The 25,000-nt window shown below is 34.6% G+C and overlaps 1 protein-coding gene and 1 long non-coding RNA gene across 28 annotated transcripts in view; one reads left to right on the top strand and one right to left on the bottom strand.

Moving 5' to 3' along the window:
- LOC147832289 (uncharacterized) overlaps positions 1 to 18,916 on the bottom strand; it is a 60,785-nt gene extending 41,869 nt beyond the window's left edge. For 4 of the 19 annotated variants that reach the window (XR_015518781.1, XR_015518780.1, XR_015518787.1 and 1 more), the window contains exons 1-4: positions 18,789 to 18,916; positions 10,708 to 10,834; positions 8,007 to 8,199; positions 7,514 to 7,676 (exon numbers count right to left, since the gene is read on the bottom strand). This is a non-coding gene — a long non-coding RNA (uncharacterized LOC147832289). Of the gene's footprint in view, positions 1 to 1,353; positions 1,468 to 7,513; positions 7,740 to 8,006; positions 8,200 to 9,674; positions 9,782 to 10,707; positions 10,835 to 17,356; positions 17,565 to 18,788 lie in introns of those variants that run through there. The other 15 variants (XR_015518782.1, XR_015518785.1, XR_015518783.1 and 12 more) reach the window with 12 other exon arrangements.
- The window catches only part of txlnba (taxilin beta a), a 42,187-nt gene that overhangs the window by 9,464 nt on the left and 7,723 nt on the right, over positions 1 to 25,000 (top strand). For 3 of the 9 annotated variants that reach the window (XM_087298518.1, XM_087298514.1, XM_087298515.1), the window contains exons 3-7: positions 6,417 to 6,508; positions 7,533 to 7,703; positions 13,426 to 13,620; positions 22,923 to 23,042; positions 24,941 to 25,000. The exon at positions 24,941 to 25,000 is cut by the window's right edge and continues 15 nt beyond it. In XM_087298518.1, coding sequence (XP_087154644.1) covers positions 6,417 to 6,508; positions 7,533 to 7,703; positions 13,426 to 13,620; positions 22,923 to 23,042; positions 24,941 to 25,000 — 638 coding nt within the window. Of the gene's footprint in view, positions 1 to 6,416; positions 6,509 to 7,532; positions 7,704 to 13,425; positions 13,621 to 22,922; positions 23,043 to 24,796 lie in introns of all 9 variants that reach the window. The other 6 variants (XM_087298517.1, XM_087298513.1, XM_087298516.1 and 3 more) reach the window with 2 other exon arrangements.

Genomic DNA, 25,000 nt, shown 5'->3' with positions numbered 1-25,000 from the left:
ATGTATTTACTACCATTGAATTTAATACCTTTAACTACCATTTTTATACCTTCAAAAAAATTGATACCAGCACGAATTAGAGCTGCAACTGTAGTGGCGTAAAGGAAATATCTTTCCAAATGGAATGACATATTGCAGATAACATACGCATTTAAGTAAAGCAGAGGGATTAATTAAGATGTCACAATGGGCCTTTGTCCATAGTTTTTAATCAATGTCATACAGTATATGTCATCAATGTCAATAGACGCTCTTCTAAGAACAGTTCGGTACAGTTACGGTTGTTTCTCCACTGAGCCTAGAACAGCGCAGCACGATTACAAATAGTTCTTGGCATGGTTAGGCAATCATTCTGAACTGTGCCGATAGATTCTGTGTGTGCTGACATTGCCAAGCTACCACCAGTGTTGCCAGATATAGCGGACTTTTGCACAAAAAAATATATTAGATGAAGATTTTATTTATTTTTAATTGATTTCAATTTAACCTAGTTATTTTAAATGTCATCATTTTTTATCATACAGCAACCAACACCAGCAGTCACAGAACCCCAACATAACCGGATCACATCAAAACACACACACTGTACTACCTATTAGAGTATGTATAACTTTCCAAATGGGGTATAAATTCACCCCATTTGGCGTTTTAAATTTTTCTGAACGTAATTAGGTGCTGCTTGTCAATCAGACAACGCACCTATGTTTGTTCTTGCTGTCAACTGCAGGTAAAACTGATCGATAAAAGTGTCATAATAAAAGAGTTTAACTGCAGGCGCAATCATCTTCTTGCAGAGATGGCAATAAGCCTCGCGGCTGTTTCCAACAATAGGCCTAAGCCAGTCTTTAAATTATGAGTCCTCCAGCCAGAGGTAAAGAAACTTCCATTCCCCATCGTTTCATTTAATTAATGAACGAAAGCGAGCTTGTCTATGGTTGGCAGCAAGCCAGCCAGGTAACCAGTTTGTTTCAGCGTATGCATGAACGAACACCTCATGATATCAGGTCCTATTCTCAAAATATAAATAAATCCACCCAAATTTTAGAATAAAGGCCTGCACTTAGCAAAAATTAAATATTAATAAAACAAATTGGGCTATGAAATGTAATACCTAGTCAGATGACGTTATTACTTTTTAATACTTTTCAATGCCCTTAATTTTGGCTTAGTTCATTTACTACTTTTTACAACACCGTGGACATCCTAGAACAACACATGGTTTTTATTAACAGTATTGCCAACTTGTATTTTCAGATCCTGCTAGCAACAAAGTTTCAAAAAAGCGGCTATCAAAAAATCTACCGACTTTGTGTTAATGGAGATTGTTATAGATTCTTTGTGTCCATACTGTACCGTTCCAACTCAGGGTGATGCCGTTGGCCCCTCCTCTGCCTCAGAGCAATCATGGGTTGCCCAGTCCTTGTACAGCAGTCTCTCGCACCTGCAGCCTGAGAGCAGTTCACCTCTCTGCGTATTGACAGCAAACTATTTAGCACCGCGAGTGTGAGGTATTTCCCTTGTACAGTCAAACCGATCAGCGTGTTCTTTGTTTATATTTAACAATTTAGTTTGACCGTTTATTCTTTTCTTATTCACAGATATTGTAGTGATAATTTCAAAACTTGTCTAGTAATAAGTTTGTTATGTCTGAGAGACGTCTGCTGCAAATTCACTGCACATCTATACTGATATACTGTATTTAAACAGCAATAAATGTAGTTAACTTGACATGCATACATAAAGCGTAGTGTAAATATAAATACTTCTTTATTAACCATAATAGAAATGATTGGATGTGATGATATCAGTAATATACAAATTGATGTATGGCGTAATCTAGTGACATTTAGCGACTTTTAGGGCAGAGCTTAGCGCCTTTTCATAAAAAAAGTTGACAACACTGTTTGTTTATCACTATGCTCCATTTTTCAACATTAGTTAATGAAATTAAAGTTTGTTAGTTCAAGTTTACTCAGAGTGCATTAACTAATGCATTACTAAATGATAAACTATAATTATTAATACTTAATTATTATACATAGTTTGTTCATGGTTGTAAATACACTAACTAAATGTACTATATTGTAAAGCGTTATATTCCAGAGGGGTTGCAGCTGGAAGGGCATCCGATGCATAAAATATGTGCTGGATAAGTTGGCGGTTCATTCTGCTGTGGCAACCCCAGATTAATAAAGGGACTAAGTCGAAAAGAAAATTAATGAATGAAAAGTCTGTAGAATTTCTTTGTACATTAATATTTGAACATTATTAAAGCACGCTTTTACACATATATTGTATTTCTGTTCAAAAGTGTGGATCATTCGAGGATTTTTTGAAAGAACACTGCAAAATCGTTTTTCCTTTTTAGATTTTTTGTACTGTACTTCGACAATTAAGAAGCATTTTCTAGACAAGTAAAAATATTGTTTTGTTAACAGAAATATAGGTTAAAATGAAGTGAGTTTTTCTTTTAAACAAGCTAAATAATCTTTCATTGCAAAGTTATATTGTTTTAGTTTGAAATAAGATTATTTTACTTATTTACTGGCAGATAATTTAGCTTGTATTAAGGAAAACTGCAATGTAACTCAACAAACGGACCATCAAAACTTCATTGTTAGTCCTCGTTAGCCTTGTTTCAAAAGAAATGCATTTATTAGCAAACTTCCTTTGTTCATTCATTCATTTTCCTTCGGCTTAGTCTCCATTTGAGAAGTCACCACAGCAGAATGAACAAACTATTCTGGCATATGTTTCTACGCAGCGAATGCCCTTCCAGCTGCAACCCAGTACTGGGAAACACCCATACACACTCATTCACACACATACAAATTAGTTCATCCAATTCACCAAACGCACATGTCTTTGGACTGTAAGCACCCAAAGGAAACCCACGCGAACACGGGGAGAACATGCAAACTCCACACAGAAATGCCAACTGGCTCTGCCAGGACTTATACCAGCGACCTTCTTGCTGTGAGGCGTCAGTGCTAACTACTGAGCCAATGTGCCACGAAATAGCAAACTTTGTAACAATATAAAGTCTTTATTGTCACATAAACAATTTAATGCATCTTTACTTAATACCAATAATTTCTTACAAATCTTGAAAAAATTAATGAGTGACAAATACTTTCTATTTTGTAGAAGAACCCACACAGCAGCAATTTCAGTAAGAATGCTGCTTAGTGTTTTATATTTGAGAAATAATGGCGTATGTAGCGCCTCTTGATCGCACAGATGGAGCCATAAACAGTGATTGGGTTTTCTCTCAACAGGATGGTTGAGTGCCATGAGTGCAGTAATCAACTGTTTGGAAAATTTCCATTCTCAAGGAAAGTGTCCTCACGTCAATACTAAAGACCACTTCACCATTAAAATGCAGACTGCTATGGTGCTTGACTCAGGGCTTAAAGGAAGATTTTCACAAGAATGAAAATGCTGTCATCTTTTACTCATCTTTATGTCATTCTAAACCTGCAAACAGTGTGCCATGTTTCACCTGTTTCATTTCAAACGGGCCTAGAAACTGAATTAGCCATCTTTTAATAGCCTTTTTTATGTATACAGCTATGGGAAACATTTTCAAAGACCATTTTGAGAATTTATTATGATCTATAGTTAAGTGTTACTTCCCAGGGATGGGTTGGAAGGGCATCCGCTGCGTAAAAACATGCTGGATAAGTTGGCGGTTCATTACGCTGTGGCGACCCTGGATTATTAAAGGGACTAAGCCGAAAAGAAAATGAATGAATGATTTATGTGTTAATGTGATTTTTGCTTTATTCTGTAAACTACTGATGTAATGGTGCCATTTAGAGCATCTGTTTTGCATGAAATAAACTAAAAGTTCCATATTTTCAGACATGTTTATTTAATTTTTTAACATTACTAAGTTCAGAACAGTTTTAGTGGAAAACCTAATTAATGTAATTTAACTATTCTGACCCACTGTTCTTTTCTGGAAAAAAAAAGAAATTAAAAAAAAAAATCACCAAAGATCACTAAAGTTTTGATAATAAAGATAGGCTGTTTCTTCATTCCAAAAACGCAGAGAACGGACTTGTGTTCTTTTGAAGACCGGTCTTGCCAGGTCACCTCAGAAGAACGAACTCAGGAGACCACGAGAATGGAGAACGCGTCCTGTGAGAAATGAGATGCTGCGTTCTTCCTGATCGTCACGTGACCTTCAAACGTTTTTAATGATAAATTATTAAAACATTACAGCATTCATACAGTTTTTTGATTTGTTTTTCCCCTTTTCAAAATATGTACTGTGCATTAAGACTTTACAAATATACATTGCACAATACAAATAAAACAGATTTAATACGAATTTCAGCAAATAAACACCCTTAATTCACCGTTTCATTTAGGGAAACTCCTGAGGTAAATAAGTTATATCTCCGAACTTTAATAATGAATCTATATAAAATGCTGTGCTTCCCACAGCCAGTCGCAAGGACTTCTGGGACTTCTAGAGCGAGTTTGGTGCTCAAGTCTGCATTGGTGCATCCTCGATATCAAGAACACCATCCTCTGTTCTTGCGGTCTTGAGTATTGCAACTGAACTTTGGCAGTTGATGATGACGTAACACGAGGACGCAAGATCGCTGAAGAATGCATATTAAGAAACAGCCATTGACTCTTCTGTAGTTGCATCACATACAAAGACTGACGGTAAATGAAAAGCTGCTATTTTCTAGGCTGATATAACTTAAAATAATATACAACACCTAGAAAATAGCTACTTTTTATTTTGCATCTTTGTATCTACATAACTACAGAAGAGGAGTGTTTTAAATAGGAAAATTGTCTTTAAAATATGATCATTTTTGTGAGATGATAATGGCCTAATCTGATTTAATGATCTATGTTAAGCTAAAAATCCTCTCGTCAGACTCTGAGACCGATTGAGTGAAATAAAAAATGGTAAACCTCAACTTCTTAACTCTAATAGCTGGGTTCACACCAGATGGGGATAAAATGTCAAGCACGAGTGATTTACATGTTAAGTCAATACAAAGATGCAAATAGACATCCTATAAAGCGTTTCATGTGAATCACGCGGCGCAAGTAAAGCCTATTGCAAGTTTGACAGGCTTAAAATGCGTATCGCGTAAATCTCTTGAGTTAGAAAAATTTCAGCGGACATTCGCATTGGGTTTACCAATCAGAAGCTTGCTCTTGTAGGGTGTAATTATGACGTGGTATTAGTTGTTGGTGTCCCGAGGGGAAATCTTCTTGCCGACACCAAACAACAGCTCATCAAACTGGGCTCGACTCCGAAGACTCTATTATCCAAGTACAGTTTATAGAGGAGTTGATGATCTCAGAGCGGGGTACACCTCTGATAAGATCTAGTGGACTCCGAACGAATCTAGGCTGTTTTTCAGTCTTCATAAAGCACAGCTACAAGCTCAATGAAATCCATGTTAGCCACTTAGCATCAAAGTTATAGTCGCTGGGCAGACAAAAACCCTGCGCATGACACATATCAGCAGCTATTGTGAAATGAATTCGACATTACCTTACGTGTGAATAGTGCGATTTATCCTCGCGCGCCACGTCTGGTGTGAACGCAGCAAAAAGGAGATATGAATTGTTTAAAAAAAGGTTCTTCAAAAACGTTTTCCAAGTTAAACATCACTTAGGAAATATTGGGAAAGGAATAAAAATTAATACAAAATACTAATAAATTTTTATAAATTTAAAGTATACTCTATTTAGTTTGGGGTGGCACAGTGGTTGCTGGTTCGAGTCCTGGCTCGAACCAGTTGGCATTTCTGTGTGGCGTTTGCATGTTCTCCTCGTGATACATGGGTTCTGAGTGCTCCAGTTTCCCCCACAGTCAAAAGACATGCGCTATAGGTGAATTAAATGAACTAAACTGGCCGTTGTGTATGAGTGTGTCTGTGTGTAAATGTGAGTGTATGGGTGTTTTCCAGTACTGGATTGCTGCTGAAAGGGCATCCGTATCGTAAAACATATGCGGAATAGTTTACGGTTCATTCCGCTGTGGCGACCCCAGACAAATAAGAGACTAAGCTGAAGGAAAATGAATAAATGAATGTATATAGTCTCATGAAAAATAAGCAGCAGACTTTTCCTCCTCAGATTTACAATATGTCTCTTTGCCATTTTGAAGCTTTCAGCAGAAAGCGAAGATATCATAAATGTTTGGAAAAAAATAACACCGGTTTATTTCCTTTCTGGATGAGTTACACCTTTACATACTACTTCTTGTGTGCTTCTCTCAAGCGTTTTATCAGAGTAAACGCGATCACACTGTGATTTCACCCCTTCTGCCTTGATTTATTTTGAAGCTTGTGTGCAGAACTCTCCCCTGTGGGCTTCTGCTCATCTTCTTTATCTTTTTTCTTCTCTGATCTGAACGGGAAATACTTGTCTCGTAGGTAAAGAGGCTGCATCCTTATTGCAGAGTCTGAACAAGCTGGGCTCACCAGAAGAGAAGGTGGAAATGGTGTTGAAGAAATACAGCGAGCTGGTGAGTATCCAGACCCAAGAGAGATAAACGCTCTCTGAACAGTTTTCACCGCCGGCAAAAAAAAAAAAAAAAACAATGCATGGAGGACAGTTAAGAGGAAACAAACAGAACCCAAACCAGATTGACAAAGAGAGAAAATAAAAGAACTCCTGGTGTGATCTTAAGAGCGGTTCCACTGATACGGCGATGACCTAAATATCTGGCGCCCCAAGCTGAATAAGCAAATCTGAACGCAAGGCCATATGCTACACACGAAAGCCAGTCTTCACAGAGATAAAGCCAGAGATACAGACGTTCTTATTATTATTTTTTTTTTTTTACAAATAATGGCATCTTCACTATTCAAAATGAAAAGGGAATCAAGTATTAGGGAAAATTAAGTCATTTTAGTTGTAGCTATACCATGGCATGTTGGTAAAAAATGTTTTACAAAAATAACCAAGGCACTTAAATAAAGACCCTTTATCTTGTTGAAAAAGCATTGATCAAAGTTAAAGAAAAGCAATGAATGTAGTAGGATTACAACTTAAATTTTTAAACGTTATAGCAATCATTAATGAGTAAGAAGTGAATCAACAGCCTCTTACAGACTTCACTAGTCTCTCACATTCTGAATGCCAATTTGCATACTATCCATCCTAAATAGTTCTTTAAAATAGAATAAGTATGTTGAAAAAGAGTATGCCAAAGGTGGTTAGAGTATGCCATACTCTAACCACCAGAGTTGGGTGTAACACGTTCAATGGTGTGAAGTAACAAACTACAAATAGAAAAATAAAAGAAAATAAAAATATGTATCACAAAATACGAAAAACTGCTAATTTACGAATATTTATATTTATTCAGTGTAGGTTGTTCTCTAATTTTCATCTCAACTGATGAGTAGAACACGATATATGCCAGATAGCTTTCCCCATTCCAAATCCAGATTTTCCCTAAAGTAATATACTGTACAATCTAAGAGCAATGTTTTTTTTGGTGTATGTGGTGATGTATGTATCACACCTGTGCATGTTTTGTGCAGGTGGACGAACACAGAACTGAGAAGAAACAGCTGGAGCGGTTTCAGCAGAGACAGGGTCTTCTGGTCAAGCAGAGAGATCAGCTTCAGTTCGAACACAGTCGTGCCATTCTGGCCCGCAGTAAGCTGGAGACACTCTGCAGGGAACTTCAGAGACATAACAGGACACTGAAGGTGAGGACACGTCTATGACAGCTTAACAGATCTGAGCTGGGAAAGAAAGAAAAGTTAGGCTATGATGTCACGGTGTAATATTTTGCTTTTTTTTCAATCTAAAATCAGTTTGTAGTTTTCTCTTTTTTTGTGTGTTTTCCATACTGTCCCAACTTTTTTTGATTTGGGGTTGTGTATATTAGTATAACATACTATATACTATATATTGGGGAATAATGCATTTTTTACATCCATAGAAAAAGAAATCCTACACTTAGTGTTTTGTTATTCAGGATTCTGTCTATGTGAACCACAATAACACACCTTATAGCAGCATCTGTGGCGTGTTGAAGAGTGTTGACCGTCTGACTTGTTGTCCTGTTATCCCGTTTCCCATGTCAGTGTTTTGATTGCTGAGATTGAGTCTGAGGAAACGCTGTCTTTGAGCCCAGTGGGACGTTAGTGCAGTGCCTCTGTGTCTTGGCCTTCTCAGACTCAAAGCGCTGCTGACAGGTCACTGTGACGAGAGGGATAGTGTTACAGAGCTTCAGTGCCATTTGCCCTTCTTTTATAAATCAAAAGTCAGAGAGAATGTTTCACTGGCTCAAATCACCGAAGAGGCCGTGATCTCCCGTTCTGTCGCAGCGACTACAGCTATGCTAAAGTCTGCATTACGCATGTTGTTGTGTACTCAATTCCTTAAATATACTAGTTAATTAGGTTTTAATTAATAGTTAATTAGGTTTTATTTTACATGGAGCAAACTGACACCACAGATTGACATCATGTGAATCTAAAGGCCTGTTTACGCTTTGTGTTTACGCTAGGGCTGTGAAGCAAAAAAAACAGTTTAATCTAATTAATTGCAAGTTGTGCTGATTCATTTGTCTTATTAATCACAATTAATCACATATAAACATTTGCTGAAAAACGTAACCCCAAAATAACAGTTAAAATGATGTTTGATGAACAGATATTGCACAAAACAACTTTTATTACCAATTTTCTTGAACGCAAATCTCTCACTTTTAGCTCTGTGATGGTGCTATACAAAATTCAGGGTTTGGTATATATTTCGGCTTGTCGATCAAGGTTTGGTAAATTTTTGGTGTGGTTGAAAAATGCAGAAAACTTTAAATTGTTAATCATTTTTTATTATACATTTTTACATTTGTGAATATCAACAGTTTAATATGATTTAAAATAAAATGCCTTTTTGGTTTAATTAAAATATATGGATAGAAATAAAACTGAATTCTTTAATAATTTCCCCAAATTTCCCACAGTAATTCTCAAATTATATTATAAAATTGTGAATTCTCCTTTTAGTAATATAAAAACAAATATAAAAATTAGGACTGGGCAATATGGGCAGATATAAACATACACAAGCGGTCAAAAGTTTGAGGTCAGTAAAATTTTAAAATGTATTAAAATAAGCTTATCCTGCTCACCAAGGCTGCTTTTAATTTGTCAAAAGTACAGTACAAATAGTGAAATGTTATTGCACTATATAAAAAAAAACTGTTCAAAAGTAGTTCCTCATTTAATTTAATAATTTATTCCAGTGATTTTAAAGATGAATATTCAGCTTCATTACTCTAGTCCTCAGTCATATGATCCTTTAGAAATCACTCAAATATGAATTATTATTGTAATTAGCATTATTATGGGCAGCACGGTGGCGCAGTTGGTAGCACAATTGCCTCACAGCAAGAAGGTTGCTGGTTCAGTTAGCATTTCTGTCTGGAGTTTGTGAGTTCTCTGCGTGTTTGCGTGGGTTTCCTCTAGGTGCTCCGGTTTCCCCCACAAGTCCAAAAGACATGTGGTACAGGTGAATTGGTCACACTAAATTGTCCGTAGTGTATGAGTGTGAATGAGTGTGAACAATCAATGTCCATTAGACAGGATGCCAGGGTTAAACCCCTACTCTTTTTCGAATGACATCTGGGATTTTTAACAACCCAAACAAATCCAAATGACGGCACTCACTAAGAAATATGGAGTCTTCCTTCACTATACTGGGGTGCTTAGGACCCACACAGACCACAGGTTGAACACCCCCTGCTGGTCTCACTAACACCACTTCCAGCAGCAACCTAGTCACAGAACAAACCATTGTTACAATGACATGCTTAATTAACCTAGCTAAGCCTTTAAATTGCACTTTAAGTTGAATACTAGTATCTTGAAAAACATCTAGTAAAATATTATGTACTTTCATCATGGCAAAGATTAAAAAAACCAGTTATTAGAAATGAGTTATTAAAACTATTCTTTAGAAATGCATTGAAAGAATATAAAAGAAATATAAAATAATTTAAATTTAACAGCAGGGCTAATAATTCTGACTTCAACTGTATATATATATTAAAAAAAACAATAGCAGCAAAATTTATGAAGGCCTCTCTCAACTAAGCTCCAGTATTTTTATTTTTACCAAAGCTTCTTCCAGTTGTCAGATATAGCAGGTTCACTCATTGCTTTTTTACCCTGCCAAATGTGTGTGTAATATGAAAGGTGTTATGAATCTTGCGCAAAGCACCTGGAGCTGTTTTCTCTTTGCCGTTCAGCAACTGATTTCAGTCCATTTGTACTATTCAATAAACAGCTGCTGGAGGACTTTACAAGAAAAGGCTGCTGTTTCTGTCCCAGCTTTTATTCTCTCTCTGTTTTTGTGGTCTGTAAGGTGACTCAGAGGAGCTTTCTAATCGTGTTTGTGTTGTTTTTTTCTCCTCCGGGCATTGAAGATATTAAACTCTTGCTCTAATATGAACTCTGCATGTCTTTGGAAGTTGCCGCTATTCCTCCCTGGAGGCCTGCGTTGACCTTGTTCGCTCTCCAATCAATTTTATTTAAGTGTTCTAGAAGCCATTTAATGAGCAGGTCAGAGCAGAACATCGAAGCCCTGTGTGTAAGGTGCAACTCTGCTATGAGGACGGTAAATTAGATTTAATCTGGGGTCATTTCCCTTAGCGCCGTTCACCTCTCTGATGAGCGTGTGTAAGTGGAAGAACAACTTCACCTTTTTCTGGCGGGAGTCTGAGGCTCGCGGCGTGTGTAAACACAGGCAAACAAACAGCTTCGGCTCTTGAGACGAAAGATCCATGCTTGGATTCCTTACGATTAGCTGAGTCAGTAAGCCAGCATTTCTGAAACAAGAGCTCATGTTTACTGAGAGCACACATTGGATGGCTTGGTTAGCATTCAGCAATGTCCAATTGCGGACACTAAAAGAGACGTTGTTTACTTCAAGGCACACACACACACACACATATATATATATATATATATATATATATATATATATATATATATATATATATATATATATCATTAAGCATGACATGTTATTGACATTATTAGCCATAATTTCTACTGTATATCATGTTACTTTCCACTATATGTATTAAATTCAGTGTTGGGTAAAGTTAAATTTTAATTTGTATATATAATAAGTTTAAAAAGTAACTAAATGTGCTACTTAGTTACTTTTTAAGCAAAGTACTGTAAAAGTGTGTTGTTGTTTTTAAAAATATATTATTTTTTTACCCTACATTGATTAAGTAATGTGCTAAAAGCACCTTGCAAAAGGTTGTCGCTTTATAATAATAATAATAATAACAATAATAATAATAATAATAACAATAATAATAACAATAATAATTCCTTACATTTATTTAATCGCTATTCTGGACACTCAAACAACTTTACACATAGGGGGATTCTCCTCATTCTGCTGCATCCACCTGGATAAAGCAATAACAGCCATATTGTACCAGACCACACGCCAGCTGATTGGTGGAGAGGTGACGAATTGGAGGAGAGTGATGAAACCAATTATGATATGGGAATGGTTAGGAGGCCATGATGGACAGAGGCCAGTTGGCAAATTTAGCTAGGATGCCAGGGTTAAACCCCTACTCTTTGTCGAAGGACATGCTGGGATTTTTAACAACCCAAACAAATCCAAATAATGTCACTCACTGAGCATATAGAGTCCCCTTTACTATACTGGGGTGCTTAGGACCCACACAGACCAGAGGTTAAGCACCCCGTTGGTCTGACTAACACCACTTCCAGCAGCAACCTAGCTTTCCCATGTGGTCTCCCATCCAGGTACTGACTGGGCACAGCCCTGCTTCTGTGGGCAACCATGTGAGAGTTGCAGAGAGCTAGCTAAATGAATACTTTCTTAATACTTTTATACTATAATATTTATAAACACTTTTAATTTACCGATTTTTATATGTAGGTCACTTTTTTTCATAATGCATAATATATATTTGCTAATTCTCAGATACCATTTATGTGTTGATTTTGTTTCTATTTCCAATTAGATTTATTTTCATACTTTCTATTCACATTTTCATTTAAATTTAGCTGATTTTTGGAGGTTTTAGTATTTCTGTATGTATAATATTACTTTAAGCAAAGTACTACGAAATAATTTTATGTTATTTATTTAATTATATTACGTTTTTACAAACACTGATAAAATAATGTGGCAAAAGGACCTTGCAAAAGGTCTTCGCTTACTCTTTTCCATTTACATTTTAGTTTAATTTTCACATATTTTTGAAAGTTTTAATATTTCTCTATTTATAATATGGTATTAATGCATTAAGTTTTAAATGTAGTAATTTTAATATGTCAAAATTTTTATTTTAGTTAATTGAAAATGAATAATTTCAATAGAATAAGCATTTAAAAAGTTTGTTCAATGTGTTTATCAATTTTTTTAGTTTTATTTAAAAAACAATGGCGATTCATTCCACTGTGGTGACCCGTAATAATTAAGGGATTAAGCTGAAGGAAAATCAAATGAAAGAATGTATAAATTAACCAATATACATTTTCACAAATGAAGTTCAATTTTAATGACTTGTGAGAGTCAGGTAAAACTAACGTCATATAATGCATGATGTTATATAATACAAAACATTATTTAAGAAGTTGTTGGGCCAAAAATTTTATTCAAATTTACTCTTATGTGGTTCCAAATCTTTTTCAGTTTAACTTCTGATCGAACACAAAAGCAGGGTTGTTGCTAGAAGGGATATGGCCCTGGACGGAAGTTAATGAAAATTATTTATATTATTTATTAATCTACCCATTAATTTTATTTTATTAACATGTACCCCTACCCTATTTATCACAGTAATGTAAAAAACAATTATACCAAATATTATTTGTATTATTTATTAAATTATTGATTAAATTGTTTTTTATTAACATCTACTTCCACCACAACCCTACACTCAACCCACAGAGAAACGTAAATGTTTTAGTTACTGGTGTACAATGTCACAAAAATTATACTATATTAATGTAACCACAGCTGGATCTCATCTAGCCATAACAAAAAAAGCAGATATGTCGAGAAATATTGGAAACTGATTGACATCAATTGGAGAAAAATAATTCTATGGAATTTAGTGGCAACCAGTTTTTGTGTTCAACTGAGGAAAGAAACTCTAACAAGTTTGAAACAAGTGAAGGGTGAGTAAATAATTTCTGGGTGAACTATCCTTTCAACTGAACCTATTTACTGTAGACTGTAACTTTAAGCCACAGTACGAGTAAATCCATTCTATTCCACCAATGTTTAAAATGCCATTTCCACAATACATGATTTATCCATCTTGCACCCTGTCAGAGCACTAGACCTAGATTGCTTTCTTCACTCAAGGCTTCATATGCCCAGATTTGCCATGCTTTCCTTCTGTGTTTCTCCCTGTAGGAAGAGAGTCTGCAGAGGCTGCGGGAGGATGAAATGAAGCGGAAGGAGATCACCACTCATTTCCAGAGCACACTGGTGGACATTCAGAGTCAGATCGAGCAGCACAGCAACCGCAACAACAAGCTGTGCAAGGAGAACAGCGAATTGGCCGGCAAACTCAAGACCATTATAGAGCAGTACGAGCGGAGAGAGGAGGTCAGGAATCAACACATTTCATCAACAGTTAAAGTCATATTTATCAGCCCTCCTTTAATTTTTCAAATAATTTCCAAATGATGTTTAACAGAGCAAAGAATTTGTCACAATATTTCCTATGTTTTCTTCTGGAGAAAGTCTTATTTGTTTTATTTAGACTAGAATAAAAACAGTTGTTAATTTTTTTTTTAACCATTTTAATGTCAATTCTATTAGCTCTCTTAAGCAATATTTAGGTTGATTGTCTACAGAATAAGCCATAATTATACAATGAATTAACCTAGTTAAGCCTTTAAATGTCACGTTAAGCTGTATAGAAGTGTCTTGAAAAATATCTAGTAAGATTTTATTTACTGTCATCATGGCAAAAAATAAAAGAAATCAGTTATTAAAACTATTATATATAGAAATGTGTTGAGAAAATCTCTTCGTTAAACAGAAATTGGGGGAAAAATCTATAGAGTGGCTAATAATTCAGGAGGGCTAATAATTCTGTTATTATTAAATAGCTCAACTGTAGTCTTTGAAGTTCACTTATTATGCTTTCATGTAATGTTTAAAGGTGCAGTACACAATATTTAAATAATGGTTTGGACAAGTGTTGGTCAAAAGTAATATTACAATTTGAAGCCTATCCTACTCTTAAAAACAAAAATGCAAAAACTACATGAAAACCATTTTCTCATTACTTTCCTTAAAAGAAACTAAACTGTAAAAAACAATAAGAATAATTAACAGTTTTCGTATTTTGTGATTCACAAGTTTATTTCAGCTGCAAGTTTTGTCTCTGCTCTGTCAGCTTTTTAATGTCAAAATTAACTTAAATTTAAAATTCAACTCAACAGTGACTTTTATCGACATTTTAGTAGAGATCCTCCAATTAGGATTTTTGCAGCCGATACAGAGTACCGATTCCTTGTCATGGTGATTGGCCGATACAGAGTCCCGATTCCTTGTCATGGTGATCAGCTGATACAGAGTACCGATTCTGATGCTTCAAGCTTTATAATGCATTAAAGCACATTTTCCATGCATGCTACTTTAGTGGAGATCTCTACATAATTCAAAGGATTCTGCATATAATCCCTTAAACAAATGGTTTCTTATAACCATTTAGGTGTGAACATGTTATGGTCAGAAGCAGCTTTACAGAAAGCAATAGAATAAACTGAAAAATTACAAACAATTTAATTTGAAAACATTGCAGATGATAAAAGAAGAATTCAACATATATCTCAGCCAGGAACGAGTTTAGATATGAATATGGTATGAATATGCAGGAGACTCGGGGAGCTTCCACGAGAGGTCATATGGTTGTATGAGACACTAGATATGAGTGATCGCTTTGTTGGTGTCACAGTGGCAATGGATATACAATATACTTGATATTTACCTTATTCTCAGCAGACGAGCGGGCGCTGCCATTTGAATCTTTTTGTCTCGCGACTTCCGGTCACATTCACTTCCATTCATTTTTTGACGCTAACAACTGCTCGTTACGCTGCTTGATGTTGCAATTTAATATTTTCTTATTATATTATGCTACTTGGTCTGTGTAGTCATGCAAACATTTGTTTGTTGAGCAAGTAGTTTGGCCATTTTCTGCCGTTTATTATTCCTAGTCTTTTTCTCCCATAGGCGACTGAATCGGAAGTTCTAAGACAATCGCGAAAACAGGCGCACTTCCGCATTTTAGAATAAGGTCAATACAATGGTTGCAACAAAGAGAACAACACTCGCGTTAGTCACGCCAATTATTAGATTAGGTTCAACTTTATGCGTTATTTATATTTTAAGTACAATGCAACGAAATACAATTAACTGTATAAACAGAGGTCATACTGCTTCTGTATGTATTTTTGATTGGGTTTAGGTCAGTGTCTCGATAAGTGATCTGAACATACAACAAAACGTACCCTAAGTAACGTATTTCAGATTAGCAAAAAATGTAGACAGTGGCCTTTAGTGGATTTTTGATCTGAAAAGTATATTTATTGGTTATATTTCATATTTAGTTGGTTATATTTGTTCATTTTTGACAATTTGTGACACGGTGCCTATATTGTTTACAATGCATGCTACTTTGAATATTCGCTCTGAAATCGCATGAAAGCATGACTTCAAAACGACATTAGCACTAATTAATGAACAATGTTGTACTTTGAAAGTCGTTGGCTGCTAATATGATTACCATATTTAGAAATTCCAAAGAACATTTTCGTGAAACTATATTATTAAAAAGAAAGTCTGAAATGTCTGGATTTAAAACTAACTTTACCTCAATCAAATATAACCGAAGCGATGTAATTCAGGTTTTGCAAAAAAGTGTAGACTGAGGATTTTACTTTGAATGAGCCTGGCTGTGTATATTTGTGTTTTTTTCTTCTCTTTTTCTAGTTCCCTACTCACTATCGTTAAAGAAATGGTGCTCTGTTTTTTTTTATTGCGATTTTCATGCAGCTCTACATTTTAAGCATTTTGATCATTTATTTGCACAACAATGTCAATCTGCTTCACGTTTTTTGAAAAGATATCATTATATTTCCTCTGCATGCATAAGATGCAAGAAAGGATTTTCTAAAAAAACGGTGACATCATGTTCAGTCTATAGACATGAGTGAGTACTTAACAGTACTTAACTACAGCACTGTATTTGCAGGCACGTAGTGTTTTTCTTAACAAGGTGACATTGCCAACTGCTGGCCTGACATGTAGAAAACAGCATTTTATTCTATTTATGTTCTATGTAAATGGATCACTTTGACAAATTAGTTGTCTACATGCAATAGTTTTTAAAAAGTACATTTAGCACACTGCTGTCTCATACAGTAAATGTAGTCTAGAGTTGATGATTCAATGCATTTTATGAGAAAATGTTTTTTTTTTTACCTTGGATGTAAATCTATTGTAGAAGGCTTTCTAAAAACAGCATAATGGGGCACTTTAAACTTCACACATAAGCAGTGCTTCAGCAGGCCCAGCGTTCACAGTGTTTCTGCTGCATAGAGGACTCTATTTTCAGCCACACTGCTGCTGTGCTCTTCAACACAGCACGGACAGTGTGAATACTGTAACCTGTTAATATGAGCCCAGAAATAAATATGTGCTTTAGGTGGTAAGTACACCAAAGACCCGTGCAGCCAGTGGACAGCGAAAGCCATCAAAAAGAACCGACCGTTTCAAACATCCCAATATCTAGAACATCTGTCAAAGCGATTCGGCCGTAGATCCATTTAAAGCTGCATCGCAAGGCACAGTGCGGATTAGATTTTGGTACGCTTGCATTATAAGTGATTGCAAGATGTCTGAAAATGCATCTGATTGGATCTTTTTACCTGAGCCATTACACACTTAAGTCAAATTCTGCACCAACTCTGACAGTCAAAAGTTGTTCATAATTAACTTTTTTTTTTCAGTGTCAGTGTCAACGCTACCCATTCACTTTGAATGGGTGACGTCAAGTGTTGCCGAATTGTATTGAGTCCGTCTGCACTGCTTCAGTGGCATTGGCCGCTGCAAAAGTTGAGAATTCCTCAACTATTCAAGCGCCAACAGAAGCGTCAGCCAATCAGAATGATTTATGCAAATACCCCAGCTCAGGCAGTAAGCCGATTGCGGACTTATTTCATTGGCTGATGCTGCTATAACAATCGCGTCTGCCCCAAATTCTGTCAAGCGTTGACACTGAAGCCCCGTGTGAATCGGGCATTATAGATAGGGTGAAGAGCTCTGTCACCTGGGAGGAGTTTGGAGTTGAGCCGCTGCTCCTCCACATGGAGAGAGGTCAGCTGAGGTGGCTTGGGTATCTGTTTCGGATGCCTTCTGGACGCTACCTAGGTAGGTGTACCCAAGTCTCTAGGCTGGCCTGTTAATGCCTCTAGATGATCCATGAGGAGCTGGAGGAAATGTCTGGGAAGAGGGAAGTCTGGGGTTCACTCCTGAGACTGCTGACACCGCGACGTGGCCCCAGAAAATCAGATGAAAACTAATGAATGTTTATTCATAATAGTTCTCAATAAATCTGCTCAAAATATATGAAATTAATCAAATATTGTGAAATTTTGTAAATTTTAGTAAGCAATTTATGCATGCTATCCAAAGCTGATACCACTTGGGGTTAATTAGTAATATTGTATCTTGTTATTAGCAATAATTAAATAATCACAAAATAATGATCAATTTATTGCTTACAAAAAGCTATTCATTTGTCTTTCATCTTTTCTTTTTGGAAAAAAAAAACATATGAATAATATACATACATAAATTAAAAGTACATTAAACTAAATAAATAAAAAACACTATCATTAATTCCTGTTAATCTACACAGATCTGAACTCTATCTAGGCATGGGCCGGTACAAGTTTCTAATGGTGTGATAACCTTGGATAAAAATGCCACAGCTTCATGGTATTACGGTATTGTGATTACTGCTCTAAAATAAATTCTTTTAAAATGTCTGGGTAAAACAAACACTAATTAAATAAATAACTTTATTACACATTAAACACAATTTATTGTATTTTAAAAACGTTTAAAATATTTTGGAACAGTAAACATGTCAGGCTGCATTTAAAACAAATCATTGACTTCAGCGCTCTTCATTTGTTTCCAAAACAAAGATTTCATTACAACACAAAATATACATTAAAAAAACGTACATATACCTTGGAAACGGTATAACAGAACATTTTAGCGGTTGTAAAACCTTGACTTTTCCAAATCGCAGTAAACTTTGAAATTGGTTATGGTGCCATGCATCTAGAAATGAAATCCATCTAAATTGATTTGAGCAATACGGAAATCAAATTGAAACGATGTTGAAAATTCAATTTAAAAGCACAGGATTAATTTATATTTTACAAAGGCCTACATCAAACAATGTTTTTAATTAATATTTCACAATATTACAAATGTATTTTTAATTAATAAACCCTGCCTTGGTAAGAAACTTTTATCAAAAAGATTTTCAGTCACACCTTTTGACAGAAAATGTACGCTAACTTTAAAGTAACTAGGAGTCTGGCAGAGCTGTAATTTCACAACACGAGGTTGAGGAAAAACTACACCCTCACTCACACCTTCCAAACCTGCGACATCATGCACAGCAAACACACGTTTCTGACTTTGACTCGGTGATTCGCGCCCTGTTTTGACAGTGAATGCTGCACCTTGTGGAAGACTCTTAGGTATCTAGTCGCACGAGGATCCACCGGAGGAATGACAAGCCTGATGTGAGGAGAAGTTAAGCTCAATCTGTCATTCTGAAGAAAAAAACAGATCGTTCATTCACAGCTGTACTCTCGACTGAAACAGGCCGCTTTTTGGCAGATTACATTATGTTATGGGTCTTTACTGCCCTCTGCTGGCTGAAGAAGCAAGACGCAACACAAAAAAAAAATTAGCCAGGGCGTCGTGTTTAAAGGGGTAGTTCACCAAACATTGAAGGTTCTGTCATTATTTCAATCAATTAAATTTCTCATTTCTGTCAAACACAACAAAATATATATTTAAAGAAACCTGTAACCATTGACTTCCATTGTATTTGATGCACAGCTCAGTTTTTATAGTGTATATGCAGAGCTAATGTTTTTTTCCCATACTTATAAACTTTAGGTGAATGGTTATTGTGACTTTTTTCATTTTATACGGTTCCTTTTACAGCATTGACATTGTACTGTAATTAAAATATAATTAAACAGACATTAGCATTTATTTAGTTGCTGAAGCGTAAAACGAGATAAAAAGCCATTTACACGCACGTGCCCGCTAGGACTAGCACAGAAGCTCTATTGAATATACTGTGGTAAAATAAATGTTTATATTTTTAAGACATGGCGGGAATTAATTGAATGCAGTGCTTCTTGTATATTCTGAGACCCACTTTATATCGGATATCATTCAGCCAGTGGAGACCAAAATTTAAGCAAACTTTTTAGTAATTACACATCTATGGTTATTATGGTGGACTTGTAGCAAACTTGACTTCAAGTGACTGACACTTTTCTCGAAATGTAGCTGTTAATGTCCATGTCTCACCTAGTCTTGCACAGTCAGCCTGACTGGAACATTTCGACAAAGCATCATTTTATTTTGGATATGCTAATTCCACACCCTTGCATCAGCATTAGGACTGCCGCTATGCTAGACTGTTTTAAAAAAACTTCTTAAGACTCACTTTTTAGCATTGCTTTTAAGGATGATACTTTTTCGTAACTTTTTTATTGCATCTTATGGTTTATATTTTTACTGTTTTGCTGTATCTTTTTATTGTTGTGCTATTTCTGCTTTTGTTATATTTTGCCTTGTGGTGCTTTGAGTCTAAGGAAAGCGCATTATAATAACATTTAATATTAATATTATTTGTTGTTTTTATGGAGTCAATGGTTACAGAATTTCAGCTCTCTTCAAAATACCTTTTTTGTGAGTGTGTTCAAAAGAACAAGACAAAAAAAACAATGAGGTTTGAAGCAAGTCAAGGTTGACTAAATGATGGCAGAATTTTCATTTTTAGGTGTACCATCCCTTCAAGTTTTCATATAGTCATTTTTTTTAGCTAAGAAAACATTCATAATATACCTTTAGGGGTTTCTTGTAGTACTTTATCAATTTGTGTTAAAGGATTTCGGCTACATTAAGCCATAAATCTCCAGCAGCACTTCACAACAAACTTCACCGTTTTATACATACACACAAAGAAAAAAAATGTATAAAAAGGTACCATTTTGTACTGTCAGGTGGACATTAGTACCTTTAGCTTATACTCTTCTACTTTTAATGGTCATTTTGTACCTTTAAGGTATGAGGTTGACCGTTTTTAGATATTAAATGTACCTTCAAGGACCTGTTGAGAACAAAATATACTTTTTGAAAAGGGAGCTACCACTCCAGTGACCGATTTTGTACCGTTATTTCTAGTGTATCTGCATATGAAAGATTTTTGGAGAGATTTATTATTTATCTGATATTGTAAAAAAAATATATTTTACAAAAATGCAAAAATTATTTCACAGTATTTTCATAATTATGGAATAATAAATATGACCAAGCGCTGTCACTTCACAGCAAGAAGGTTGCTGGTTTGAGCCCCAGCTGGATCAGTTGGCATTTCTGTGTGAAGTTTTCATGTTCTCCCCGTGTTAGTGTGGGTTTCCTCCGGGTGCTTTAGTTTCCCCCACAAGTCAAAAGACATGCAGTATAGCTAAATTGGGTAAGCTGAATTGTCCGTAGTGTATGTGTGTGAATGAGTGTATGGGTGTTTCCCAGTGATTGGTTGCAGCTGGAAGGTATTCCAATGCATAAAACATATGCTGGATAAAATAGAGCTTGATTCTGCTGTGTTGACTTCTGATTAATAAAGGGACTAAGCCGAAAATAAATTAAATGAATGAATAAATATGACCAAAAATGAAACAATAATTTTTTATCTGACTTCATACAATGTTGTTGTTTTTTTTAATGGGCTAGAAACAGATTAGTGCAATTTTATTGAAATTATACCTTATTTGCATATTTAAAGAACATTCTGGAAAACAATGAAAACAATGTTTGTGATTCTTAATAAATCAACTGAGGAATTATGCTGATACATATTAGTTTTTTATCCTGCTCACCTGCAGTGTCTTAAAGTGCCTTAATTAGATTTACACAAGAAGAACATCTTCCTGGAAGAAGAAGAAGAACAATAACCAGTCGCCACCCTCTGATTTAAAAAAAAAAAGATTGATACTCAAGCTGTTCCAAGAAAAACAGAGGATGTTGATCCTGGAAGATGTTCTGCTTGTGAAAATCACACTGTGAGATGATGGAGACTATTTCCATTGTTAAAATGTTATGCTGCGTTGACTGATGCTGTCAAAAAGCTTCATTTCGAAGAAGTGATGAGCTGGAAAAACAAACACCATACAATTCTATAAGGAGCACTTGTTTTCAGATAATATCTGTTTTAAAGGTTGCACAGTCAAAATGAAAGACAAAATTATAGCTATTATATTATAAATATTTATAAAGTGATGTTTATCAGAGCAAGGAACATTTTCACAATGTATCCTGTTATACTTTTCCTCTGGAAAAAGTCATATCTTTTGTTGTGGTTGAAATTGAAACAATTAGTTTTATTTATTTTTTATTTTTTGGTAAAAATAAATAAATAAATAAATAAATAAATAAATAAATAAAAAATGCTAACGTCAGTATTATTGACCCAATATTAATATTACACATTTTGTTGTTCATAAAATAGTATAAACTAGCTGTAAAAAATATTATTACTATTAGTAGTAGTAGTAGTAAAATATTATGTAATCAAAGACAAAATAAATTAGTTATTAAAACTACTATGGTTAAAATGCATTGAAAAATATCGTTAAAAAGTTTAAAAGGTAAACAGAACTTGGTAAATATATATATATTTATATATTTTTTTCCACAGGATAATAATTTTATCTTCAACTGTACTTGTTTTCTCAATCAAAAATATTATAGATATTATTTACTCTACTTCCACTTGTTCTACTCAGACCTGTTTGAATTTGTCTTTTCTGTTAAACACAACAGAAGATATTTAAAGAAAATGGAAACCTGTAACCACACTCTCAGAAATAAAGGTATGCAAGCTGTCACTGGGGTGGTACCTTTTCAAAAGATACAAATTTGTACCTAAAAAAAGTGCATATTAATACCTCAAGGGTACATAATAGTACATAAAAAGTACAAAAGTGTTCCTCTTAAATTTTAGGTACTAAACTATACTTTTGAGGTACCAATATAAACCCTTTATGTACAAATATGTATCTTTTGAAAAGGAACCACCCCAGTGACAGCTCGTGTACCTTTATTTCTGAGAGTGCACTGACTTCCATGCTGGATTGTTTTTTTGGGAATCAGTGATTATATACTTTTAGATTTCTTTTTTGTGTTCAAAATAACAAGAAAAAAACTCAATAAGGTTTGGAACAAGTCAAGGGCGACTTAATGATGGCAGAATGATTATTTTGGGGTGAACTATCATAAGTTTTTATTTAGTCTTTTATTTTTGTGCAATCTACAAAAAAAACACATAAAAAAATAAACTTTTAAGGTAAAATATTATATTTAAAAATAATGTGATGAAAAAATAAGTTAAACAGCACTTAACAGGAATTATATTATATATTATTTATATTTTTACCACAGGATAATAATTTTATAAAACTTTTTTCCTTAAGCAAAATGTGAATATTTACTGAGTTTCATTCCAAAATGACTTAAAATGTAATGTAATTTAATATGACTCTTTTAACTCTACATAAATATCATTTTTGCAGAGTTTAGAGAAGATCTTTAAGCACAGAGACCTACAGCAGAAACTGTCTGATGCCAAGCTGGAAGAAGCCAACATGCTGCTCACTCAAGCTGAAGAGAAGCACAAGAGAGAGAAGGAATATGTAAGATGCAGATCTACTTTTGACTCTTCACATTTGAATCAAAGGGGGAAAAAAATAATTCATGTACAAGCAGGGTCTAAAATGAACAATCCCCAAGTGCCAAATATAATAAGTAATAATCAGCTGACCTTTACTCAAAACGGCATCAGAACTGTCTTTCAAATTATACAGCTAAAGAAAACATGTTTGATTTGCATGTTTTCTCAGTGGAAAATTTCCATCCTAAAGTTCAGTTTTGTTCTTAAAACACCATATTTGACTGAAATGATATTTAAAGGATCAAAATCACAATATTTTTGTGACAGCAGCTCATCTCAACTGACCAAAAATATTTGGAAAAATAAATCAAAGCAAAAATTAAAATGAAATTGGCTACATGCTGTATCTGCGCAAATCTATCCATCCATATACATATTAGTGCTGAGCAAAAAATTATTCTGATTACAGTTTTTCTCAGTCGTTTTGATACAAAAACTTTTCAAATCATGGTGATGTTTTACTTGCCTAAAATGATAATTGCTGACCACATATTTTTTATATGTTGTTGAGTCTAAACATGGGAGGATTGTCACATAAGATCTGGGTCGCGGAAAAGATCCGAACTTCATTCTTTGCACCTAACCTCAGAAGCAGCCTTTCACACATATTATACTTAAGGCTGCCATCTTGTGGGCTGTTGAATTTAAATTTGAGGATGGGTAGATGGAAGTGGTCATGTGTCCTCTTAATGCATGTTTCAAAAAATGTATCTTTGGTTGAGTTTTTATTATACAATATTTATTCTGATGATTTTGAATCCTGCACATTATTTAAACAAAAACGACAAACAAACAAACAAAAACTAACACTGAAAATAATAAAAAATAAACAAAAACTAAGCAATTTGATAAAAACTATAGTATATCTAATTCTAAAAACTAATTTAAACTGACTAAATTGAAAAAACAAAGTCAAAACAAAATCTGAAACCATTTTAACATTTGGAGAAATTTACCAAATGTGGACAGACTTTTGGAAAACAAGTCTAATGGAAATGTAATTAAAAATGCATTATAAAAAAATTTAATGACAACTTATTGAGTCATTTTGCATGTAAAGACTTTAACAAACAATCATGAACAAACAATCAAATGTTGTGGGGGGTGAGACTACAGAGACCAACACATTTTGAGCATGCAGCAACATAACATAAGCAACTGATAATGTAGGAAACTTCAGAGAAATGCACATAAGCATTTGCATGGATGTACAAAAGCATTTGCAACTTGTTCAAAAGAATAAGAAACGGTTTCTCTGATGTGCACAAGTGACACAATGATCTGAAGATTGAACAGGTTGAGAATTTCAATTCTGATCTGAGAAACGGACCAAGCGACTAAGAAAAACTGTAATGTTTTGACTTAATATGTGTGTACATTTATTCATATGTATATATATAAATACACATGTATATGTTTGAGAAAATGTTTATATATTATGATAAAAATTAAACATTCATGTGATTAATCTAATATACAAATTTAAATATTTATGTAACAAACTTGTTGTGTAGTTTTGTTTCAATGTATCACACATATATAATAAATATATATATAAAATACACACATATATTATGTCAAAATAAACTTTTATTTTAAATGCCCAGCAATGTTTTTTATGAATTGTGGCAAAAAAGTTCATTTTGCACCCTATTTATGTCAATGTTTTACTGAAACTGTATTTTAATATTAACTTCTCACCGTTTATATTGTTAGTTGCTTAAAGAAGCTATTGACAAAACAAAGAAATACTGCACACTGAGGGAGCAGGAGTTACAGATGAAGAAACAGGTAATGGCCAGTTCTGTTCTTTCACCTGTCTGTGTGTGTGTGTGTGTGTGTGTGTTTGTGTTTAACCAGTTACTCACTCAGGCTGCAGAGTGGAAACTACAGGCTAAAGAGCTGAAAGAGCAGCACACA

This window comes from Danio rerio, chromosome 20 (assembly GCF_052040795.2).
Source record: "Danio rerio strain M-AB ecotype USA chromosome 20, GRCz13ab, whole genome shotgun sequence".
NCBI lineage: Eukaryota > Metazoa > Chordata > Actinopteri > Cypriniformes > Danionidae > Danio > Danio rerio.
Note: the sequence above shows the minus strand (reverse complement) of the source record. Positions and strands in the feature narration are given on the sequence as shown.